Source organism: Danio rerio, chromosome 20 (genome assembly GCF_049306965.1).
Source record: "Danio rerio strain Tuebingen ecotype United States chromosome 20, GRCz12tu, whole genome shotgun sequence".
NCBI lineage: Eukaryota > Metazoa > Chordata > Actinopteri > Cypriniformes > Danionidae > Danio > Danio rerio.
The window spans coordinates 8,210,400-8,229,814 of NC_133195.1; the positions used below are offsets into that span (position 1 = coordinate 8,210,400).

The following is a 19,415-nucleotide window of genomic DNA, read 5'->3' on the forward strand; positions in this document are numbered from 1 at the left end:
AAGTGCACATCTTTAAAGAGAAGACAACACTTTTATCAAGCTCCCAATGTCTCGCTGAGCTGATGAAAGCTGTGAATGACAGCACATCAAAACCTTTCGCTTTCATTTTAACCCTATAAAACTCAACCTTTTTTTTAGACTAATTTGCATATTGTTGTTGTTTTATGGTTGCTTATCTTATGTGACCCTGGATACACAATCATTAGATCAGACTTACATATACTGTTAAAAATGCAGGGTTCCACGTAGTTTATTCATGTTGTCTAGGGCTGAGCGATATGACAAAAATGCAATCTTGATTATTATTTTCCATATTGAATTATAACAATAATTTTTTTTATATTTGTTGTTAATGCTTCCAGATCTAAAAAAAGCACCTCACCAATGACTAAAGCCACAAAAATAAGAGTCCATTAAATGGCATAACATTTTCAGCTGATGAATTTTCAGTGGCCATCTCTAAAATCAACACATTTTAAAATTCCCATTGCACATTTTTGCTGTGTGATTGGCTATTAGATTAATATAAAGTAAAAAAAAAGTGTAGAGCTTACTGTTATTGACATAACTTTTATTGAATTTCGATATAACATTGTTTATCGACTCAGCCCTAATGTTGTCCCAACACAAATCGAATAAGTAAACATAACAAATTTAGGTGGATTGGACATAAAAAAATAAGTTATGCCAAAAAAATAAAAAATAAAATGAAGTAAACGAAGCAATTTGAGCACAGTAAAACCCAATAAATGAAGAGAACTCAAACCAACTGAGTACTAAAAAACCCAATGAGTTAAGGCAACTCAAACCACTTGAGTTAAAAACTAATCTATATAAGTACTGTGAACTTAATCCATTTAAGTTGAAGTAATAAGGTATTTAATTAACTTAGAATTAACTTTCGGTAAATTTTGAGTTAACTACATTGATTTCATTCGATAAAGTTGACTGTTGGGTTTAACAGTGAGGCAATAGCCAAAAATACATTGTATGGGTCAATTCTTTATTTTATTTTATTTTTTATGCTAAAATTATCATGTTCCATCAAGTTTTTTTGTATGTTTTCTATTGTAAGTATATCAAAACCTAATTGTTGACTAGTAATATGCATTGTGAAGCACTTCATTACAACTTTAAATGTGATATTTTCTCAATATTTAGATTACTTTAAACTAAGGGTGGGTGATATGGAAAAAAATATCATATCACGTTTTTTTTTTTGGGAAATCACGATTCACAATTTTTATCCTGATTCTTTTTAAAGTTGGTTTGTAAGAATATTTTGCAAATTACAAAGGTACAATATAACCAAACTAATGTCGCCATATAAAAATATACTCTTACCATGTATGTTTAAGAACATTTTATTTATGGTGATACAACGATTTTTCTGAAAAAGTGGATCGTGCAGTAATTTTCATCCGCGACCAAATATCATGTTATAACACAGCCCTACTTTAAACCCTCAGATTCCATTTTTTTAGTCATATCTCAGCCAAATTAGTTTGGTCATAGCCTGCCAAATTATAATGCATATCAATGCAAATGTAATTTATTCAGCTTTCAGGTGATGTATATAAATGTTAGTTTCAGAAAATTGACACTTACGATCAGTGTTGTGGTGCAGGGTCACATATTTGGTACATCAGGCTTTCATGGAGCACTTAGTATTGTATTAACTCATAAACTGAGTTTACAGAGTTTATTGAAGTTTTTTGACATTTACAAGGTCAAGAAGTAAGATTAAATCTATCTATCTATCTATCTATCTATCTATCTATCTATCTATCTATCTATCTATCTATCTATCTATCTATCTGTCTATCTGTCTATCTGTCTATCTATCTGTCTGTCTGTCTATGTATGTCTGTCTGTCAGTCCGTCCGTCCATCCATCCATCCATCCATCCATCCATCCATCCACCTATCTCATCCAGAAAGTGCATGTTTCTTATTAAATATAAACGCAGATTGTGTGCAACATGTCACCCAGCATGTTTTGAATATTCTGATATTTTGGAAGTTCCATTTTTTAATCAAATATAATGCATCAGGTTTTATAGGGTTAATAAGAAAGCAAATACAAACATCTGAGAGCGATTTACAGATATCGCCGTATATCCTCTGTAATGCAAGTGTGTCACGGTCAATTGACTGTCCTGAACTTCAAATCTAAACAAACTCTGTCATAATAAACTCTTCAGATCGGCCAAATCTATTACACATGGTGCTGATGGTCTGCCTAAAAAAGTTGCATCACTATCCCAACTATAAAAGGCAGTGAACATAAAGTCATGTTTACCGAACGAGTTTTGACTACAGATCATGATACTGTTACATGTAAGTGATCGGTTAACCATAATAAGCACGTTCATACCTTCAAAAGATGTCAATAGGGTATAACTCCCTCATTCAGCTGATGAGTGAGGGAGATTTCATTAAAACAATCCAAATATGGTTTCTGACATCCAACGGAAAAAGAGAAAAGAAAAAGAAAACAACAAGTGGTTTACATCAGTGCCAACTCGGACCATCCTCCTGCCTGTGATAAGAGTATTTAACGGTTATTCCTCTGCTGACTCAGATAACAATGCAAAAAAAAGAGTCACAATTTGCATTGTTATCTCAAAAAACAGTGGTTCATTTAATTCTGAGTATCACACTTGGTGCCGCATCAGGGTTTTAAGGCACATACAATTTTAAACCGAGGAAAAATATCAAATTTGGTAAAATGAGATTCTTCCACTAAGATTAACCTTGCATAAAAAGTCACACTTAGCATTATTATTCCAATAAACAAACATTCATTTAATTCAGAGTATCACACTTGGTGCCGCATCAGGCTTTTTATGGGACATCCAGTATGATATCAGTTTTAAACTGAGCAAAGTTATCCAATTTGGTAATAAGAGATTCTTAAACTAAGATTAAAAATGCATAAAAAGTCACACTTTGCATTATTATTTCAATAAACAAACATTAATTGAATTCAGAATGTCATTTTTGGTGCATCAGGCTTCTGCATATAGTATGATTAACTCACAAACTGAAAACAAAACATGCAAAGTGGTGCAGCTGCTGATATTCATATGGCCAAAATGTAAGATGAAAGTGTTAATATTATACAACAGCTATTATTTCGTTTACTCAGATAACAGTGCAAAAAAGTCACAATTTACATTGTTATCTCAATAAACAGTGGTACATTGAATTCAGAGTATCACACTTGGTGCTGCATCAGGCTTTTATAGGACATCCAGTATGACTTCAGTGTTAAACTGAGAAAAAATATTCAGTCTGCAAAAATGAGATTCTTTTACTAAGATTACCTTTCATGAAAAGTCACACTTTGCATTATTTTGTCCAATACCAAAAGTTCATTGAAATCAGAATGTCGTTGTTGGTGCATCAGGCTTCTCACAAACTGAAAACAAAACATGCAATGTGCAGCTGCTGATATTCAATATGAGATGAAATTGTTGGTATTATAAATTATATTATACTATATTCTTCTGCTGACTAGGATAAAAATGCAAAAAAGTCACATTTGCATCTCCATCTGAATCAGTAGAAGTTCTTGTGATTCAGCTTTCAAATATTTCAATAAATAAACTGTTAAACCAGTTCACCTTTAAATGTCAACCTTCACTCAAAGCAAAAGATACGGAAATGTTTACACATTACACAAATAAACTTTTCACTGTATCTTGACACTTCGCTCATTTTTATTTTTAAACAACTACATATTTGGATCTCAGTGGGGTTAGGTTTAATGCACTGTATATTACTCATTAAAATACTAAATTATAAATGATAGTACAAATAAACCACTTTTGCATAATTAAACGTTTGCAAACTTCTGTTTCCAAATGTGCATAATGTGATCCAATAGTTTTAGACAGACTGCATGGTTTTCCCAATTCTTGTAAACGTGTGTGTGTGTGTGTGTGGGGGACACTCACCCAGGACAAGACAGAAGATGTCTAGTGCTATTAAAAGTTTCCTCTTGCTGTTGTTTACGCCGTTGTTATTTAACGTGGACGTTCCTCCGTTTCTAGTTTCGGGTGCCATCGCCTTCTCATACATATAGTTTTGCATTTGTTAGAGTTCCTTCTGATGTCTTTTTCCTAAAAAAAATCCCAGATATTTGTTTTGCACAGTGGTCTTGTCAGCAAAGGACGTGTCGTATATAAAGTTTAAAGAAGTTTCCGAAAAAAAAGAAAAAACAAACAAACAAAATAAAGAAAAAAAAAAACAACAACAAGTGGGAAGACGTCCTGGGAAGTTAATGAAAACACTGAGATGTCCCGTGCAATCAAGTCCACTCAACTTTTGTCGTCTGGTAAAGCGCGCGGTGTTTTTTGAGAAGCGGCTTTTCTTCTTCGCTTTCTCTGAATGATGCGGCGGTCAGTGAGTTGTGGTTTAGTTCTGTCGCTACGCTACTTGAAGGTCTGAATTGAGAGAGGCGTTTTAAAACTAGGAGATCAACTCCTGTTTATGAATCCTCCTTCGGTCTCCACCTCCTTCCCTTCAGCGAGCGTTCAGCCCCTTCCCCACTTCTGCTAACGTTATCCCGAAAGAGTCACGCTGAATGAAAGTGGAGAAGAGCGCTGGAGTAAACGCGGTCTCGAGTCGCACTCAGATACGGGCGGACACTGACTCCAGCGGACACTGCTGGAAACGCACTCTAGCCAGACCTTCGGACATGGGTTGGATGGATCTTTTACAGTCTATGGATGGAGCAGATAGGATGTGGGTTTAGATTAAAAAAATATAATTTCCTTTAATTTCCATGTTTCATTAATTTATTCATAATAAATGCAGAAAAAAAATCAGCACTATTTATGACTGAAGTAAATCAATCTTTCAATCTGTGATTTTGTTTGTAAAAACAACAACAACAACAATAATAATAATAATAATAATAATAATAATAATAATAATAATAATAATAATAAATAAATAAAATTGTAATACTAATAAAATAATAATAATAATAATAATAATAGAAAATATACATTAATAATAATAATAAGAAGAAGAAGAAGAAGAAGAAGAAGAAGAAGAAAAAGAAGAAGAAGAATGATGATGATGATGATGATGATGATAATAATAATAATAATAATAATAATAATAATAATAATAATTATTATTATTATTATTATTATTATGTTGTTGTTATACATAAATAAAATATTGTTTTTAAAATTTTAAAAACAATATTTTGAAATTTTAAAATTTCAAAGTTTCAAAATTTCAAAATAAATAAATATTAGTATATTTTATAATATGTAATAATAGTTTTAAAAATAAATTTATTATAATAATACTAATAATACTACTACTACTACTAATAATAATAATAATAATAATAAACTCCCGCACTATACTACATCTGACAGATGTTTTCACGCTTGCTTAATTCTTTCATTCTAGCTTTTCAACTCAAAACTTTGTATTTAAATTATAAACTGTTTATTCTTATATGTAGAATACTTTATTCATAAGCTTGCAAAGTGTATGCTAAATAAATTAACAGAAAGTCAATTAAATGTAAATTAAGGTCACATGTAAAGAACAGTACAATTCTGCACAAGAACCAATGTTTAAAACTGGAACTCAATTGTAGAAGTTCATCTTTTATCGTAAGACAACGATCCCACAAGAAAGATAAAATTACCATTTGACTAACCACAGAACAAAGAGGCAAATGGCCAACAGTGGCTCTGTCAGTGATCTGAAAACAATACAATATGTCAGAGACAATAAGACACCTGTGGAGCACAACAATCAGTTGAATTCCCCCCCCCCCCTCCATAATTTTCCTGCGACCTTAAATTTGTACTAACCATAAAATTATGGAGGTAGATGTATATTGAGCATATAAAAAATCTGTCAAGTCCTGCCTAAAAGAAATGATGATGAATTAGAGCCAACTGTTTGACTACAACTCAGCACTGATGAAACACTGCCACCTAGTGCTTACATGATCGTAATACACAGTGCTCAGCATTAATGAGTACACCTCATTTTGAAAAATGAATATTTTTATCAATTTCTCAGTGAATATAGCAGGCTAAGCATTGGCCGGTATAAGATTCTGACGGTATGATAACCCTGGATAAAAAAAATCACAGTTTCACGGTATTGTGATTACGGCTCTAAAATAGCCTATGTTCTTTTAAAATGTTTGGGTAAAAATCTAAAAATGTTTTGCCTTTGAAAACAATTTATTTTATTATAAGAAACATTTATAACATTCTAGAGCAGTAAACATGTCAGGCTAAATTATTAAAATGAATCATTGGCTTTCTGCTGTCTCCATTAGTTTCAAAAACACAGATTTAAATAAATTAATTTAAAACAACATCATTGGATTTTTTCGGCTAGAGATACTGTTTTCCTAAAAAGTCAATAAAATATCTTACTAATTAGGAATGGTATAGCAGCAAATTTTGACGGTTTTAAGACCTTGACTTTTCCAAACCAATGTATACCTTGAAAACGGTTATCGCCCCATGCCTATGGCAGGCCCGTTCTCAGCCTGGCGAAAAGTGTGGTTCTTTTTTTTCAAAAGATTGACCTTTTTATAGTTATTTGCTTTATTTTCGATAAATTTTTTATAATTAATATATAATTCATTTTTTTACATTTAAGCACCATTTTCTGCTTGATTAGCCTGTCAGATGGTTACCATAACCACAGTTTTTGATGTCTCAAAAATAGGAATCTGTTAACGTTTTAAATAATAATAAAAAAAAAATGTTGCCTATTGTAATTTATTAGATGAATAAAAAACTAGTCAGCACATATAACTTTGCCTTCTTCGATGGGCTATTATCATAAATTAATTATGGCATAGCAGTCAATTAGAACAAATGTGCTCATGTTTGGGACAAATTCTGGACCTTTGTCAGTGGCGGTTGGGTCTTTTGAACCACCTGAACCCCCTAGGGCCTGTAATACATTTTGGCGCATTTTAACAAAGCAGATTTCCTAATTACAAAATAACATTTTAGTCACTGAACATCTTTAAAGATAGAAATGTAATACATTTAAATTCAAGCAAAATATAGAGAAAAAAACTAGATTATTTTGACATATATATATATATATATATATATATATATATATATATATATATATATATATATATATATATATATATATATATATATATATATATATATATATAGTTTTAAAACTAATTTTTAATAACTGATTTATTTTATCTTTGCCATGATGAAGACAGTAAATAATATTTGACTAGGGGAGAGCAGGGCACAAAGTAACACTTTTTGGATTTGGTCAAATAATAAACAAAGTATTGGGGTTAGACAAACCATTTATTTATTTATTTATTTACCAAAAAAACACAAGCCTTTCCTAAAAATGAGCACTGAAAGTATGATCGCTGGACCTATGTTTTTTGTGCAGTGTTGCCAAAAGTCCCAGGAGTAAAAATGTTACTATTTACCCCACCTGTGGGGCAAGTTGTAACAGACAGAGTGTTAGTTGTAACGCATGCTTAAAAAGGCAGATTAAACACAATTAATTTAAATTTAGTTTACTTTTAATAGTAGCAATATTTTCTCAGTACCTCAATTATTATTTTTATTCTACATAGCACAGAATGTTTATTTATTTATTGGATAAAAACATTTGGATTTATTTGGATTATTTTCCATTATAATACAATTAATTTATTTGTAGTATTAGCAATAAAATATTTTTTTTGTCTATCAAAATAAAACAAAAAAAATTCTATTAAAAATAATTGTATTTAAAAAGTTCTCAACATTACACTTAAAATTAAAAAAAAAATGTGTGAGTTCAATTGGTGTCTAACAGTGTGTGGCTTAATTGTAACACTCTGTTACAACTAACCCCGCTGTGTCGTGTTTTATATATATATATATATATATATATATATATATATATATATATATATATATATATATATATATATATATATATATATATATATATATATATAGAGATTGTCTACATTTTACCCCGCTATCCCTTAGATATTTTTCAAAACAGTTCTATACAGCTTAAAGTGACATTTAAAGGCTTAACTAGGTTAATAAGGCAGGTTAGGGTAATTAAGCAAGTTAATGTATAACACTGGTTTTAAAATTAAAAACTGCTTTAATTCTAGCCTATTTATATATATATATATATATATATATATATATATATATATATATATATATATATATATATATATATATATATATATATATAATCAGACATACTGTAAAAAATGTCCTTGTTCTGTTGAACATAGTAAACATAATTTTTTATATAAAATTTTGAAAAAAATAATTCAAAGGTGGGCTAATAATTCTGACTTCAACTCTCTATATAGCTATTAGAGATGACAATTTTGTGAACTGTTCCTTAGTACGCTATCACTGTAAAAAAAATGTTGGGTTCCACAAAATCGATTTGTGTTGGGACAACATGAATAAATTAAGTTAACGTAATTTCTTTTTTACAAATTTAGATGCTTTTGCATTCATTTTAATTTGATGCATCCCAAAGGCGCAGAATAGGCTTAAAATATAAAATTACCACAAATTATTAATAAACACAATAGCAGTAGCCTAATAATGTTACAAAATCACTATAACATCAAATTTAAATATTCCTATATTCAAAATTAATTCATGTAGAGTCATTTGTAGTTATGTCACGCTGGGGGGATACTTGTTTACCTAAACGCCCAGGCGTCCTCTTCCCCAACAGCGATCACATTATCAGCTGATCCGAGATCTGCCTTTTGGTACACAACTCTTACAGTTTCTCCAGCAGCTGAACTCAGATCAGCCCTTAAAAAGGGCTTTAGCCGAGCTCAGTCCACCTCATGCGCGCAATCCCGCCTCCTGTAACGGCAGCCCGAGGACCTCACATAGTAAAATGGCTGAAAAGCAGAAACACGAAGGCAGGGTAAAGATAGGACACTACATCCTCGGAGACACGCTCGGAGTCGGAACATTTGGAAAAGTGAAGAGTTAAGTCTGTTCATTTATTAGACGTGCCCTGATGTTGCGTGCAATAGAAGTGCGAACGTATGTTTTCGGGTCTGTTAGTGCTGAACTTGCCGGCGGACTGTGCGTAATTTACGTAGCATAAACTGCGTAGCGAGAGGCTGTGCTAACGGCTTTCAGACGCAGAGATTGCGTATGTTTGTTCGTGAATATTGCGCAGAACTAGAATTCTTTCAGCACCACGGTAGACAGTGCACTTGCAATCTTGTTTGTTTATATGCTTGGTATCACAACATTTGAGTAACTATATGTCATTTCGGGAATGTTTTGAGGTAATATAACTACGCGTTCTCAGCGTTTGCTATTTTCCTCATTTTAATGCACTGTCATCCTCCCTGCTGCGCTCTTTAACTGTCATATGCGTAATTTCCAACACTCAAATGACAGTCTATAAAACGCGTGTCTCAAAGGAATATATGTATAATTATCGTGAAAGCAGCTCTGAAATAAATGGAGTAGTTCGTGTCTTTACCTGCAGAACTGCTTTGACCTTGCAGTCATTTTCTATTCTAAGCGCTAGTGGGAATGCCGTTCATATTGGGAATGACCTTTCGCACGGGTATACGTTAACCCTGTTTTTAAGCTTTGCTAAGCATCATTGCAGTAAAAAAATATATTAATCGACTCCAATCAATAACGATATACATTTTTTCTTTGTTTGTGCACACATTACGTTTCCTGTATGTGCATTAATTTAAAAAAGGGATATGTTCTAATACTAAAATGCCTAGACTGCATTCTTGGCAGCATTTTTGGACACGGCTCATAGACCAGCATTCCCATTCATCTCAATGGCCCTTTCTTGGTTGCAACTTGCAAGAGACAAGATTCAGGAATTATATTCTAATTCGGCAAAAAATGGTGTTAGAAAGTGCAGTAAAGCAAACCTTTTATTAAGATTAATTATTATTTTTTTACCATAGGGATTTAAAAAATCTTTAAGCCAAGATCCAAACTAACCGACTACTTGGCAAAGCATTACAAAACTGTTTAAGCAAAGTAGGCTGTACGAAAATCAAACACAATGTAATGGTAAAATACTGCAAACTTTATGTAAATGTATTTTGATAATATTTGGGAGATCTGTTCATGTATGCCATCAGGGATGGGCAGTATTTATGATACAAGTATTTCAAACACATATTATAAATACAAAATAGTATTTATGAAATGGGCTAATAAATTGTATTACAATAAGGGTTTTATGTTTTTGTAATTTTAAATAATGTAAAATTCTTTGTACAAAGTGTAGATCAGTGGTTCCCAACTTTTTTTTGCATAAGACCTCCTTTTTTCCCCAGAAAATATTGTGAAAATATTGTGAATATTGTAAGTTTGCAGTCAGGATGACATAAAAATGTTGTTTTCAAACAAACGGTATGTTTAATATTATGTCTAGATATGTTTATGCACAAATAGTAGCCTAATGTAAACAAAGGCCATTTGTAACTGAAAAACGTAAGCCTTAAAATTTTCCATATATATTCGTTTCCAATTTTATAAAAGTTTCTTGTCTGTAGCTGTCCTGACCCTCCTTTCATATTGGGTGTGTGTCAATTATTTTGCCTTGAGTTAAAAAAATGCTCTGAGCATGTTGCGGTATTGATGAGTCGAATGCAAATGTTTTATTATATTAGACAGCCTCATGCATTTGTTAGCAAGAACTTTGGCACAGATAATACACTGTGGCTGGGTCAGGGACTCTTTGCTTTGAGAAAATGAGATAAAACCATAATTCAGGTAACCATCTTAGTATTTTCTGCATTTCGTGTTTTCAGTATTGCTAGCGCTGCGACTCGAAATGTTTGGAGCTTCCTCACCAGGGTCCAATATATGCTTAGGTCATTACTATTAGCTGCTAAAGGCGAATCAGTGAGACTGTGGAGGACGAATTACAAATTTGTCAATTTTTTTGGTCAGCCAGGGAATAAAATGAACTAAGGCAACATGATTGTAATGATTCTCCTGATTGTCCTCTGCTAAAAAATGTTAAAAATATGACTTGACCCCCCTCAGAGCTCGCTGAGGCCCCCTTGTGAGCTGGGACCCCCCTATTGGGAAGCGCTGGTCTAGATGAAATCTTAAAAATGTGGTTTCATATTGACGCTTTCTCAGTTATTTGCCTAAGCTTGGGATCAGAACAGAAAATGTATTTAAAAAGTGGTCAATGCTTGTAGTATGGATGGAAGTTATGCATCTTTGTCACACACAGGGCTTGACATCAACTTTTTCGTTCACCAGCCACTGTGGCTAGTAGATTTCCAACTTTACTAGCCACTTGCCATTTTCACTAACTTTTCTTGTTGGGAAAATATATTTTATATGCATAAATCTGACTTTATTATGCTAAAATGACTTTATTTAGATGTTGTGTTATGTCCACATGCCTTCGTATTCATTTAACTTCTTGTATGTATTATGTAATAGCTTGCTCTGTGTGCATGAGCAAATAGTTTGTCGCAATGCAATCAGTTTTTATTTCACAGGACTTTTCAGGGCTCAAAATTAAGGATTTACCAAATTTATCTCTGACCACACCAAATAAGCATTTCTTAGCCACAATGTTTTAATGTGTCAAAACAAGGAAAATAAAGCTGTATAGGTACACCTTTTAATTCAACAAAACTTTTCTTTAAAAAAAACAAACAAAAAAATTGTGGATGCTCGATCATCGCTGTTTGTCCAGTCTATTTCAAACGGAACCGATCGCACCAGTTGCACTTCCTGTAGTCCCCTAGGCAGGGTTGTGCGCAAGTAAACGGGAGCTTGCACGCTTTTTAACAGTTGCACGCATCACATCACCTGCGCGTGCGAGTGATCATCCTCTCGTTCAGTATTTACCTTCTTTTTTGCTGTTTTGCTCGCGTGATGACCGTTTTTGTCATTCGTGCTCCTTCTCGATTCTAAGATCACATTTGCTCTAATATTGGACCATGCTTATTGAGGAACCCTGCTTTTAAAAAAACTACAATTTAAAAATGATTTCCAACCAGCCAAAGTGGCTAGTGGAGGTGTCTGTCTAACCCGCCACTGCTGAAATCTACCCGCATTTGGCGGGTTAACGGGTATTAATGTAAAGTCCTGATCACAAATATGTGGAGCCTTCGGCACATAATCATTCTCATTCTCAGTGCTCCAAGTGGAAATTCAGACAAACTTTAGAATAATAAAAACTAAAATATGCTGACCTAAAGATGTTGTACTGTTGTTCACTAAGGGGGTGACTAATTAAGACTCTTCCAGTTAAAAGAACTGAAAGAATCTTGGGGGAATGAGAAAACTGCACATACAATAGTAGTTTTGGATGAATTACTGATGTAAATGCCAAGAAAATAAGACAAACAACATTAAAATAAGCCCTACAGTGGCTGACGTAAACTTGCTCAGAAAAAAGCAGTTGTTATTAAACATAGTTTACTTCCCTAAGTCAGTCTAATGGTGAAGGGATTGATCGAATATGCCTATTGATAGAAGGTTTGCGAAGAAATGTTATACTCCCATGTAAAAGTATTTTGTAGTATTTACAAAATACAGAGTTAGGGATAAAAAAAAAAAAGTAGGACTGCCCGATGGCCCGGGGCCAGCATGAGAGATGCTCGTGACAGTAGGCAGAATCGTCATAGCCTGATCGGGCAGTGCTGCCTTGTCACAAAATTTTTGACGACAACATGACCGCAACATCAAATTATGAGGCTAAAAGAAAACGTCTGTTTCTAACATTGAAAAAACATTTAAATTGGTACTACACAACAAAATAATGAAGTAATGTTTTGCATAGTTTGCCGTCAATTTTAAGTCGGCCACCTTTTGTTTTGCAATAAAATACCTGCAGATTTTTCATACCGCTATATGTTACTGCTAAATATTTGATAAACATTTTTCAAATATTAAAATTCTATATTCACAAATATTATTTTGTGACACATTATTTAAAGTATGGGGCTAATAAAAAGCAATTAACTTTTTTATCTTTGGTGGGGTCAGTGAAAATTTTGGCAGGGCAAATAAAAATCTGAATCACTGGTTTAATTGGACCAGTAGAAAAAATCCTTTGTGTCGAACCCTGCTGTATTTTATTTTGATTCTTTTTGTGGATGCTATATTTTGGCATTCCTGTATCCTGTATTCCTGTAATCGAGAAACTGTTTGTGTTTTTAAGCCTTCGAATGCTACCTTCTTGGTTCCTCTTATCTGAATGTATGTTGTGAGCACGTTATTTTTTTCATAACAACCTGTACAGCGAAGAGACAGCAACATGACGGCAACATCAAGTGATGATGCTAAAGGAAAACATTTGTTTCTAACGTCTTGGAAGCAGACATTTATGAGGGTACATCACGACCAAAAAAATGAAGTGATGTTTCGTACAGTTGGCCGTCAGTTTGGCAGGTCAGCCATCTTTTGTTTTGCAATAAAATACCTGCACTGCTACTTTTGTTTACAAAACACTTTGAATTTTGCTCATTATACATTTATTATTATTATTATTATTATTATTATTATGATTATTATTATTATTATTAAATACTAAATTTTATTCACAAAATCTTTTTTTTTTTTTTATTTGAGGCTAAGAAATAGCTAATAATAGCTAAACATTTTATTTATTTATTTATTTATTTTTTTGGAAGAGGCAGTAAAAATATTAGCAGGGCAGGTAAAAATTTAAACCACTGGTCTAATCGGGCCAGTAGAAAAAATCCTGAGCGTTGAACCCTGCCACCTTTATTACTGTACAATAACTATTATGGTTATTGAAGATGATTATTTAAAAAAAAGACAATAATGCAGTAAATAAAGAATGTGGGAAATAGGAATGGGTTTTGTATTGTGTCTTGAAAAATAGTTCTGCTATAGTTATGCAGTGATGTAAGTATTATATAATAATACTGTATTTAAACATGCCTTTCCAAAGTTGTTTAGTTTTAAATAATCAAATTGTGGTTCTATTTAAATGTATGCTTCTGTTGTTAAGTTAGCTCACAAGCTAACCAGTTAGCCTGCTAATTTTACCTCAGCTCAGGGATGTTCAATCCTCCTCCTGTGGGTGAACCTCCTGTACAATTCAGCTCCATCTTGCCTTGTGTGTAAGTTAGTAATCCTGAAGACCTTGTTTAGCATGTTCAAGTGTATTTAAGTAGGATTGGAGTTAAACTCTGCAGAACACATGGCCTTTAGCCACAGGATTCTTCAACAGATTTAGCCATATATATTTAAACGTAGATGGCATGACACATTCAACTGCTATAGATACATTGATGCCATAGATTATAATATTATTAAGAGAAGGTTCTGTGGCTTTGGCATTGGAGGTATAAGAGCGCACTTGTGTCATGTGTGCCTTAAATTCCAGTAACATTTCAAAAACAGTCACTTAGGAAAACAGGAAACCAAAATTTATATATATATATATATATATATATATATATATATATATATATATATATATATATATATATATATATATATACTTTTAAATTAATGCTTAAAGAACAAAGTACAGAAAAATACAAAAGAAAAAAAGGGAAAAAGGGCCAGGGGTGTGCAAAACAAAATATAAGTCAGACAAATAAATATATTTGTTAGTATGCATACTAAGAAAGGGTAGGGGCCTTGTGAGATTACCTGATCTTGACAGTTTAAAGTTAAAAAAAAAAATTGTGTTTAATGGCTTTTTTTATTAGTGCTTTGCTTTATATTGTTCATATAAAGTTCTAATTTTTTTTTAGTATTTGGCTAATAAATTTGCATTTAAATATGGTACTTTGTAAATATTATCAAAATATTAAAGAAAACAGAAATGAATGAGAACACTGTGTCCTGTCTTTTGCAAAACTGTCTCTGAGTTATCTCTAATAAACCAAAAGTTATAAAAAAACAAACTTTATTAGCAAACACACTTTAAGAAACATTCGTAAATCAAGTTTTCCATGTATTTATTCTATTTAATTGCATTATGGTGACCTCCAGCAAACGTTTGATGTTGAAAAGTTTGACTTTTATTGACATTTGTAATAGTTTGAAGTGGTATGTTGTCTTGGCTGGTTTGATAAAGTATGCTTTTCTCTATACTCACAGCTCATACTATTTCTTATATAATATATGGTTTATACTAATAAAATGGCATTGTTAAATTGCTCAGTTGAATTTTTCAACATCAAAAGTCGACAGAGCAATTAATTGCCACCAATTCACAGCCCTAAATAAACAGAAAAAAACAACAACTTACGAATCACGAAAATGCAGACTGTTAATTAACACATATACAGTTGTAGTCAGAATTATTAGCCCCCCTTTGACTTTTTTTTCTTCTTTTTAAATATTTCCCAAATGATGTTTAACAGAAAGGACATTTTCACAGTATGTCTGATAATAATTTTTCTTCTAGAGAAAGTCTTACTTGTTTTATTTTGGCTTGATTAAAAGCAGTTTTTAATATTTTTAAACACCATTTTAGGGACAAAATTATTAGCCCCTTTAGCTATATTTTTTCTTGATAATTTACAGAACAAACCCCTGTTATACAATAACTTGCATAAACCCTAATCTGCCTAGTTAACCTAATTAACCTAGTTAAACCTTTAAATGTCACTTTAAGCTGTATAGAATCGTCTTGAAAAATATCTAGTTAAATATTATTTACTGTCATCATGGCAAAGATAAAATAAATCAGTTATCAGAAATGAGTTATTAAAACTTATGTTTAGAAATGTGTTAAATGTTCTCTATGTTAAACAGAAATTGGGGAAAAAATAAACAAGTGGTCTAATAATAGGGTACTGTATATGCCGAGCTAGTGTTCTTCCCACGCTGATAAACTTCTGGTGACCTCTAATTGTCAGTTTTTCCCATTTTATATGATTCCTTTTACACCATCGATGTTGTAATGTAATCAAAATACAATCAGTTAAACAGACTTTGGCATTCATTTAGTTGCTCAAGCGTAAAACGAGACAAAAAGCTGTTTACTCGCACGCACCGGTCAAAATCAGCAGGTTAGCGCAGAAGCTCCATTGAATATACTGGGGTAAAATAAATGCTCATATTATAAAGACATGGCGGGGGGAATGTAATCAATCAATCAATCAATCTATCTATCTATCTATCTATCTATCTATCTATCTATCTATCTATCTATCTATCTATCTATCTATCTATCTATCTATCTATCTATCTATCTATCTATCTATCTATATATATATATATATATATATATATATATATATATATATATAACAGTATTATAAGCTAAGCAGAAAAATGGAAGTTAGAACCTATTTAAGGATTAGCTTCTGTCTAGTTGAGCAACTTGCTTTTTAATTTTGGAGTCAAAGTCTAACATTGACAAAAATGTTTGAACAGATTGCCTTCATCAATGACAAGCAGAGCGAATGACCTTGGGTAGAGTCTAAAGAGATGTATCAAGGCAAGAAATCTAACAGCCTTGTTAGGTCCCACATGAGATCTCATGACTGGGCTATAAGCACATTCATGTGATGTGACTTTTCAGAGAAATGCTTGCGAGCCAACCGATAATCAACCTTAATCCTCAAAACACTGACATAAACGGTTTAATTTCTGTCAAAGGAGCAAAAGCTTTACAACACTGCTGTGCTTAATGAATTTAGCTTAAACAGTCTCCAGCCTATACTAGGGTGTCAAACTATCCTGAGGGGTAGCACATTTGTTTGCTAGTGACTTTAAATAGAGGCTTTGCTCTTGGTGCAGCTCTGCAGACCTTTCATCCATGTAGTTCAGAGTAAATGTTTTTATAGTAGTCATTGATGCATATTATATGTACTTACTATAGTAATAACAATAAATTGTGCATAATTACACACAATAACCCTAAACCTAACCTTGTAGTAATGTATGTTGCATGTAAATAGCAAGGTTTAAGTACTTTGTGCTAGATGTAAATAACAAGTTTTAAGTCTTAAGCCTCTTTTTATAAATGTAATTGTATTTTATATTTTTATGTTACATTTTTTATTTCAAATAAATGTTGTTAATTTAAATGTTGTTCAAAGAACCCAGAAAAAAATACAGTACTCTGTAAAAAACTTATCATCCTATAATAATAATAATAATAATAGTAGCAGTAGTAGTTGTAGTAATAATTAAAAAAAATAATAATAAATGTAGCTGCAAGCAGCAATTATCGGGGCCAAGCAGCCCAGCAGCCAGATTATAAACTAGCACGGCAACAGGCTACAGAGCAACTGGAAAATTTCTAGAACTTTTTGGCAGCATGTTCTGATCCAAATTTGGTGGAAATTGTCAAACTAATTCAAGATGGTGGAACGGAAGTTGTTTAAATTAGTTAATAAATATAGTATAATTTTTAAAATATAAGTATAATTTCTATTGATAGAATTTAATTGTTTGTCAATTTTATCCAGAGGGTGGTTCAAACTGACGTAGTTTAGTCAATGTCGAGTCTAGATCACATTAAGTTTGGTTTTAAGATATTTTCGATGTAGATGTTGTAGTAGTATGACTAGTAGTAGTGGTAAATGTTGGTGTAGTAGTATCAGTTGTAGTAGATGTTGTAGTAGTATCAATAGTAGTAGTTGTCGTTGTAGTATTAGTTATACTTGACGTTGTATTCGAAGTAGTAGTCGTTGTTGTGGCTGTAGTAGCTGCTGTAGTGTTTATAACATTAGTAATTTTCTGTAGTAGTAGTAACTACTACTACAGAAAATTACTAATGTAATACTATAGTACTTGTAATTATCAGTATTATTATTGTTGTTGTCAGTCATTTTCCCGGTTGTAGCTCCTGTCATCTGAAGGCAGAAGGCATTGATTGAGTGATCGACAACTGATATTTACCAATCATTCACGTTCAGTTCTAGAGCAGTGGGCCAATAAGAAGAGCACAAAGGTGGGGCAAGCATTGTGGGCTTTTTTTACTTCAGCAAGTTCACATTACAACTGTTTTAATCTGTTCCTGAGTGCTGCGTTTGGCGTTTTTAGGTGCAAAGATGCATTCTGCATAAATGTCTCCTAAATCCGCGCACGCTGTAAGGATTTGCAGTGAAAACAGTAAAAATATATGCACTCGCCCAAATGCTTCCAAATATATTTTAAGGTCGTATAGATAAAATACTGGGCACATATGCGACCAAAACGGTCGAGCCCTAGCATCTTTACTTGTTATTATTTCCTCATAATAATAATAATAAAATAAGGAAGTTATTAATCACAATACAAATTACAGTGAACTCCAAGCGAAGTGTCCTCCACCAGCTGTGGGAAAAGCCATTGGAACGACACAGATTACCGCCTATTCATGCCAGAGTCCCGCGGAAAAAAAAAGATTGACAGGTGGTAATTAGTGTGTAACTTTATTGGTTTGGTTATGGTTAAAGCAAAGACCATGTGAGTCAGGTAGTGTAAACGGTAGGCTACAATTAATTAATTCATTATGAATTAATTGCTATTTATCAATGACCCTCCATCTGCCTTCTTCCCTCCCCCCCAACCCTCCCATCCGCCTCTCCTATGAAAACAATGGCTTCGTCTATAGCGATGTTTCACATTAGACACCGTACGATGCACATCGCCCAACCCTACGATGAGGAGTTTGAAAAAATAAGTTTTCAACTTTACTTAAAGCTAGATGGCAGAAAGGATCTTCAGTTAATCAAGACATAATTGGTATTGATGTTGTCAGGACAACCCAAGGAATGTATCAAGACAAGTTTCATAACAATAGGCAAAATTAGTCAAAAGTTATTAGGATTTTTAGAAATATCATTATAACATTTGGCCAAAAGGTGGCGGTGTGACGAAACTGAGCACTTTCAGGGCACAGTCTCAAAGACCAGCCTAATCTCACGAGAAAACGTAAGTATTTTACGTTTTGGCAGTTTAGTGGCTAATTTGTATGAATTCGTACGAGTTCAGTCGTAAGAAAATGTACGATTTTAAAAAGGAGGCGTGGCACCTAACCCCACCCCTAAACCCAACCGTCATTGGGGGATACGCAAATCGTACTAAAATGTACGAATTAGATCGTACGAATTTTTCCGAATTAGCCACTAAATGAAAAAGTTATGAATTGCCGTGGGATTGTGTTGCAAAGGCACATACCACTGACTTTCATAACAATTAGCCAATGCATCCATAAAATATAACAATTTCTGACATAATTCAATATGGCGACCCCTGATTAATAAAGGGATTAAGCCGAAAAAAAAAGGATGAATGAATAACAATAATAAAAGTAATGTTATAGCTGCAATATTTTTTTAACTGTATTTTATCAATGAAATAAGAGTGCTTCCAGAGAAAAATGAATGCAGGTCAGAATGTATTTACAGTCTTTACAAAAAAAAAAAAAAAAAAAAAAAAC

General features: G+C 32.7%; 2 protein-coding genes across 7 annotated transcripts in view; one reads left to right on the top strand and one right to left on the bottom strand.

Annotated features, from left to right (window-relative positions):
• The window catches only part of plpp3 (phospholipid phosphatase 3), a 57,479-nt gene extending 53,008 nt beyond the window's left edge, over positions 1-4,471 (bottom strand). For both annotated transcript variants that reach the window (XM_001919526.8, XM_003200678.7), the window contains exon 1: positions 3,962-4,471. In XM_001919526.8, coding sequence (XP_001919561.1) covers positions 3,962-4,097 — 136 coding nt within the window. In that variant the 5' untranslated portion in view covers positions 4,098-4,471. The remainder of the gene's footprint in view (positions 1-3,961) is intronic.
• A 4,443-nt stretch (positions 4,472-8,914) lies between these two features.
• The window catches only part of prkaa2 (protein kinase, AMP-activated, alpha 2 catalytic subunit), a 52,995-nt gene continuing 42,494 nt past the window's right edge, over positions 8,915-19,415 (top strand). For all 5 annotated transcript variants that reach the window (XR_012396363.1, XR_012396362.1, XR_012396361.1 and 2 more), the window contains exon 1: positions 8,915-9,018. Coding sequence is in view for 1 of the 5 variants with exons in the window: in XM_695739.10 (XP_700831.4) it covers positions 8,925-9,018 (94 nt within the window). In the remaining 4 variants the exon portion in view is untranslated. The remainder of the gene's footprint in view (positions 9,019-19,415) is intronic.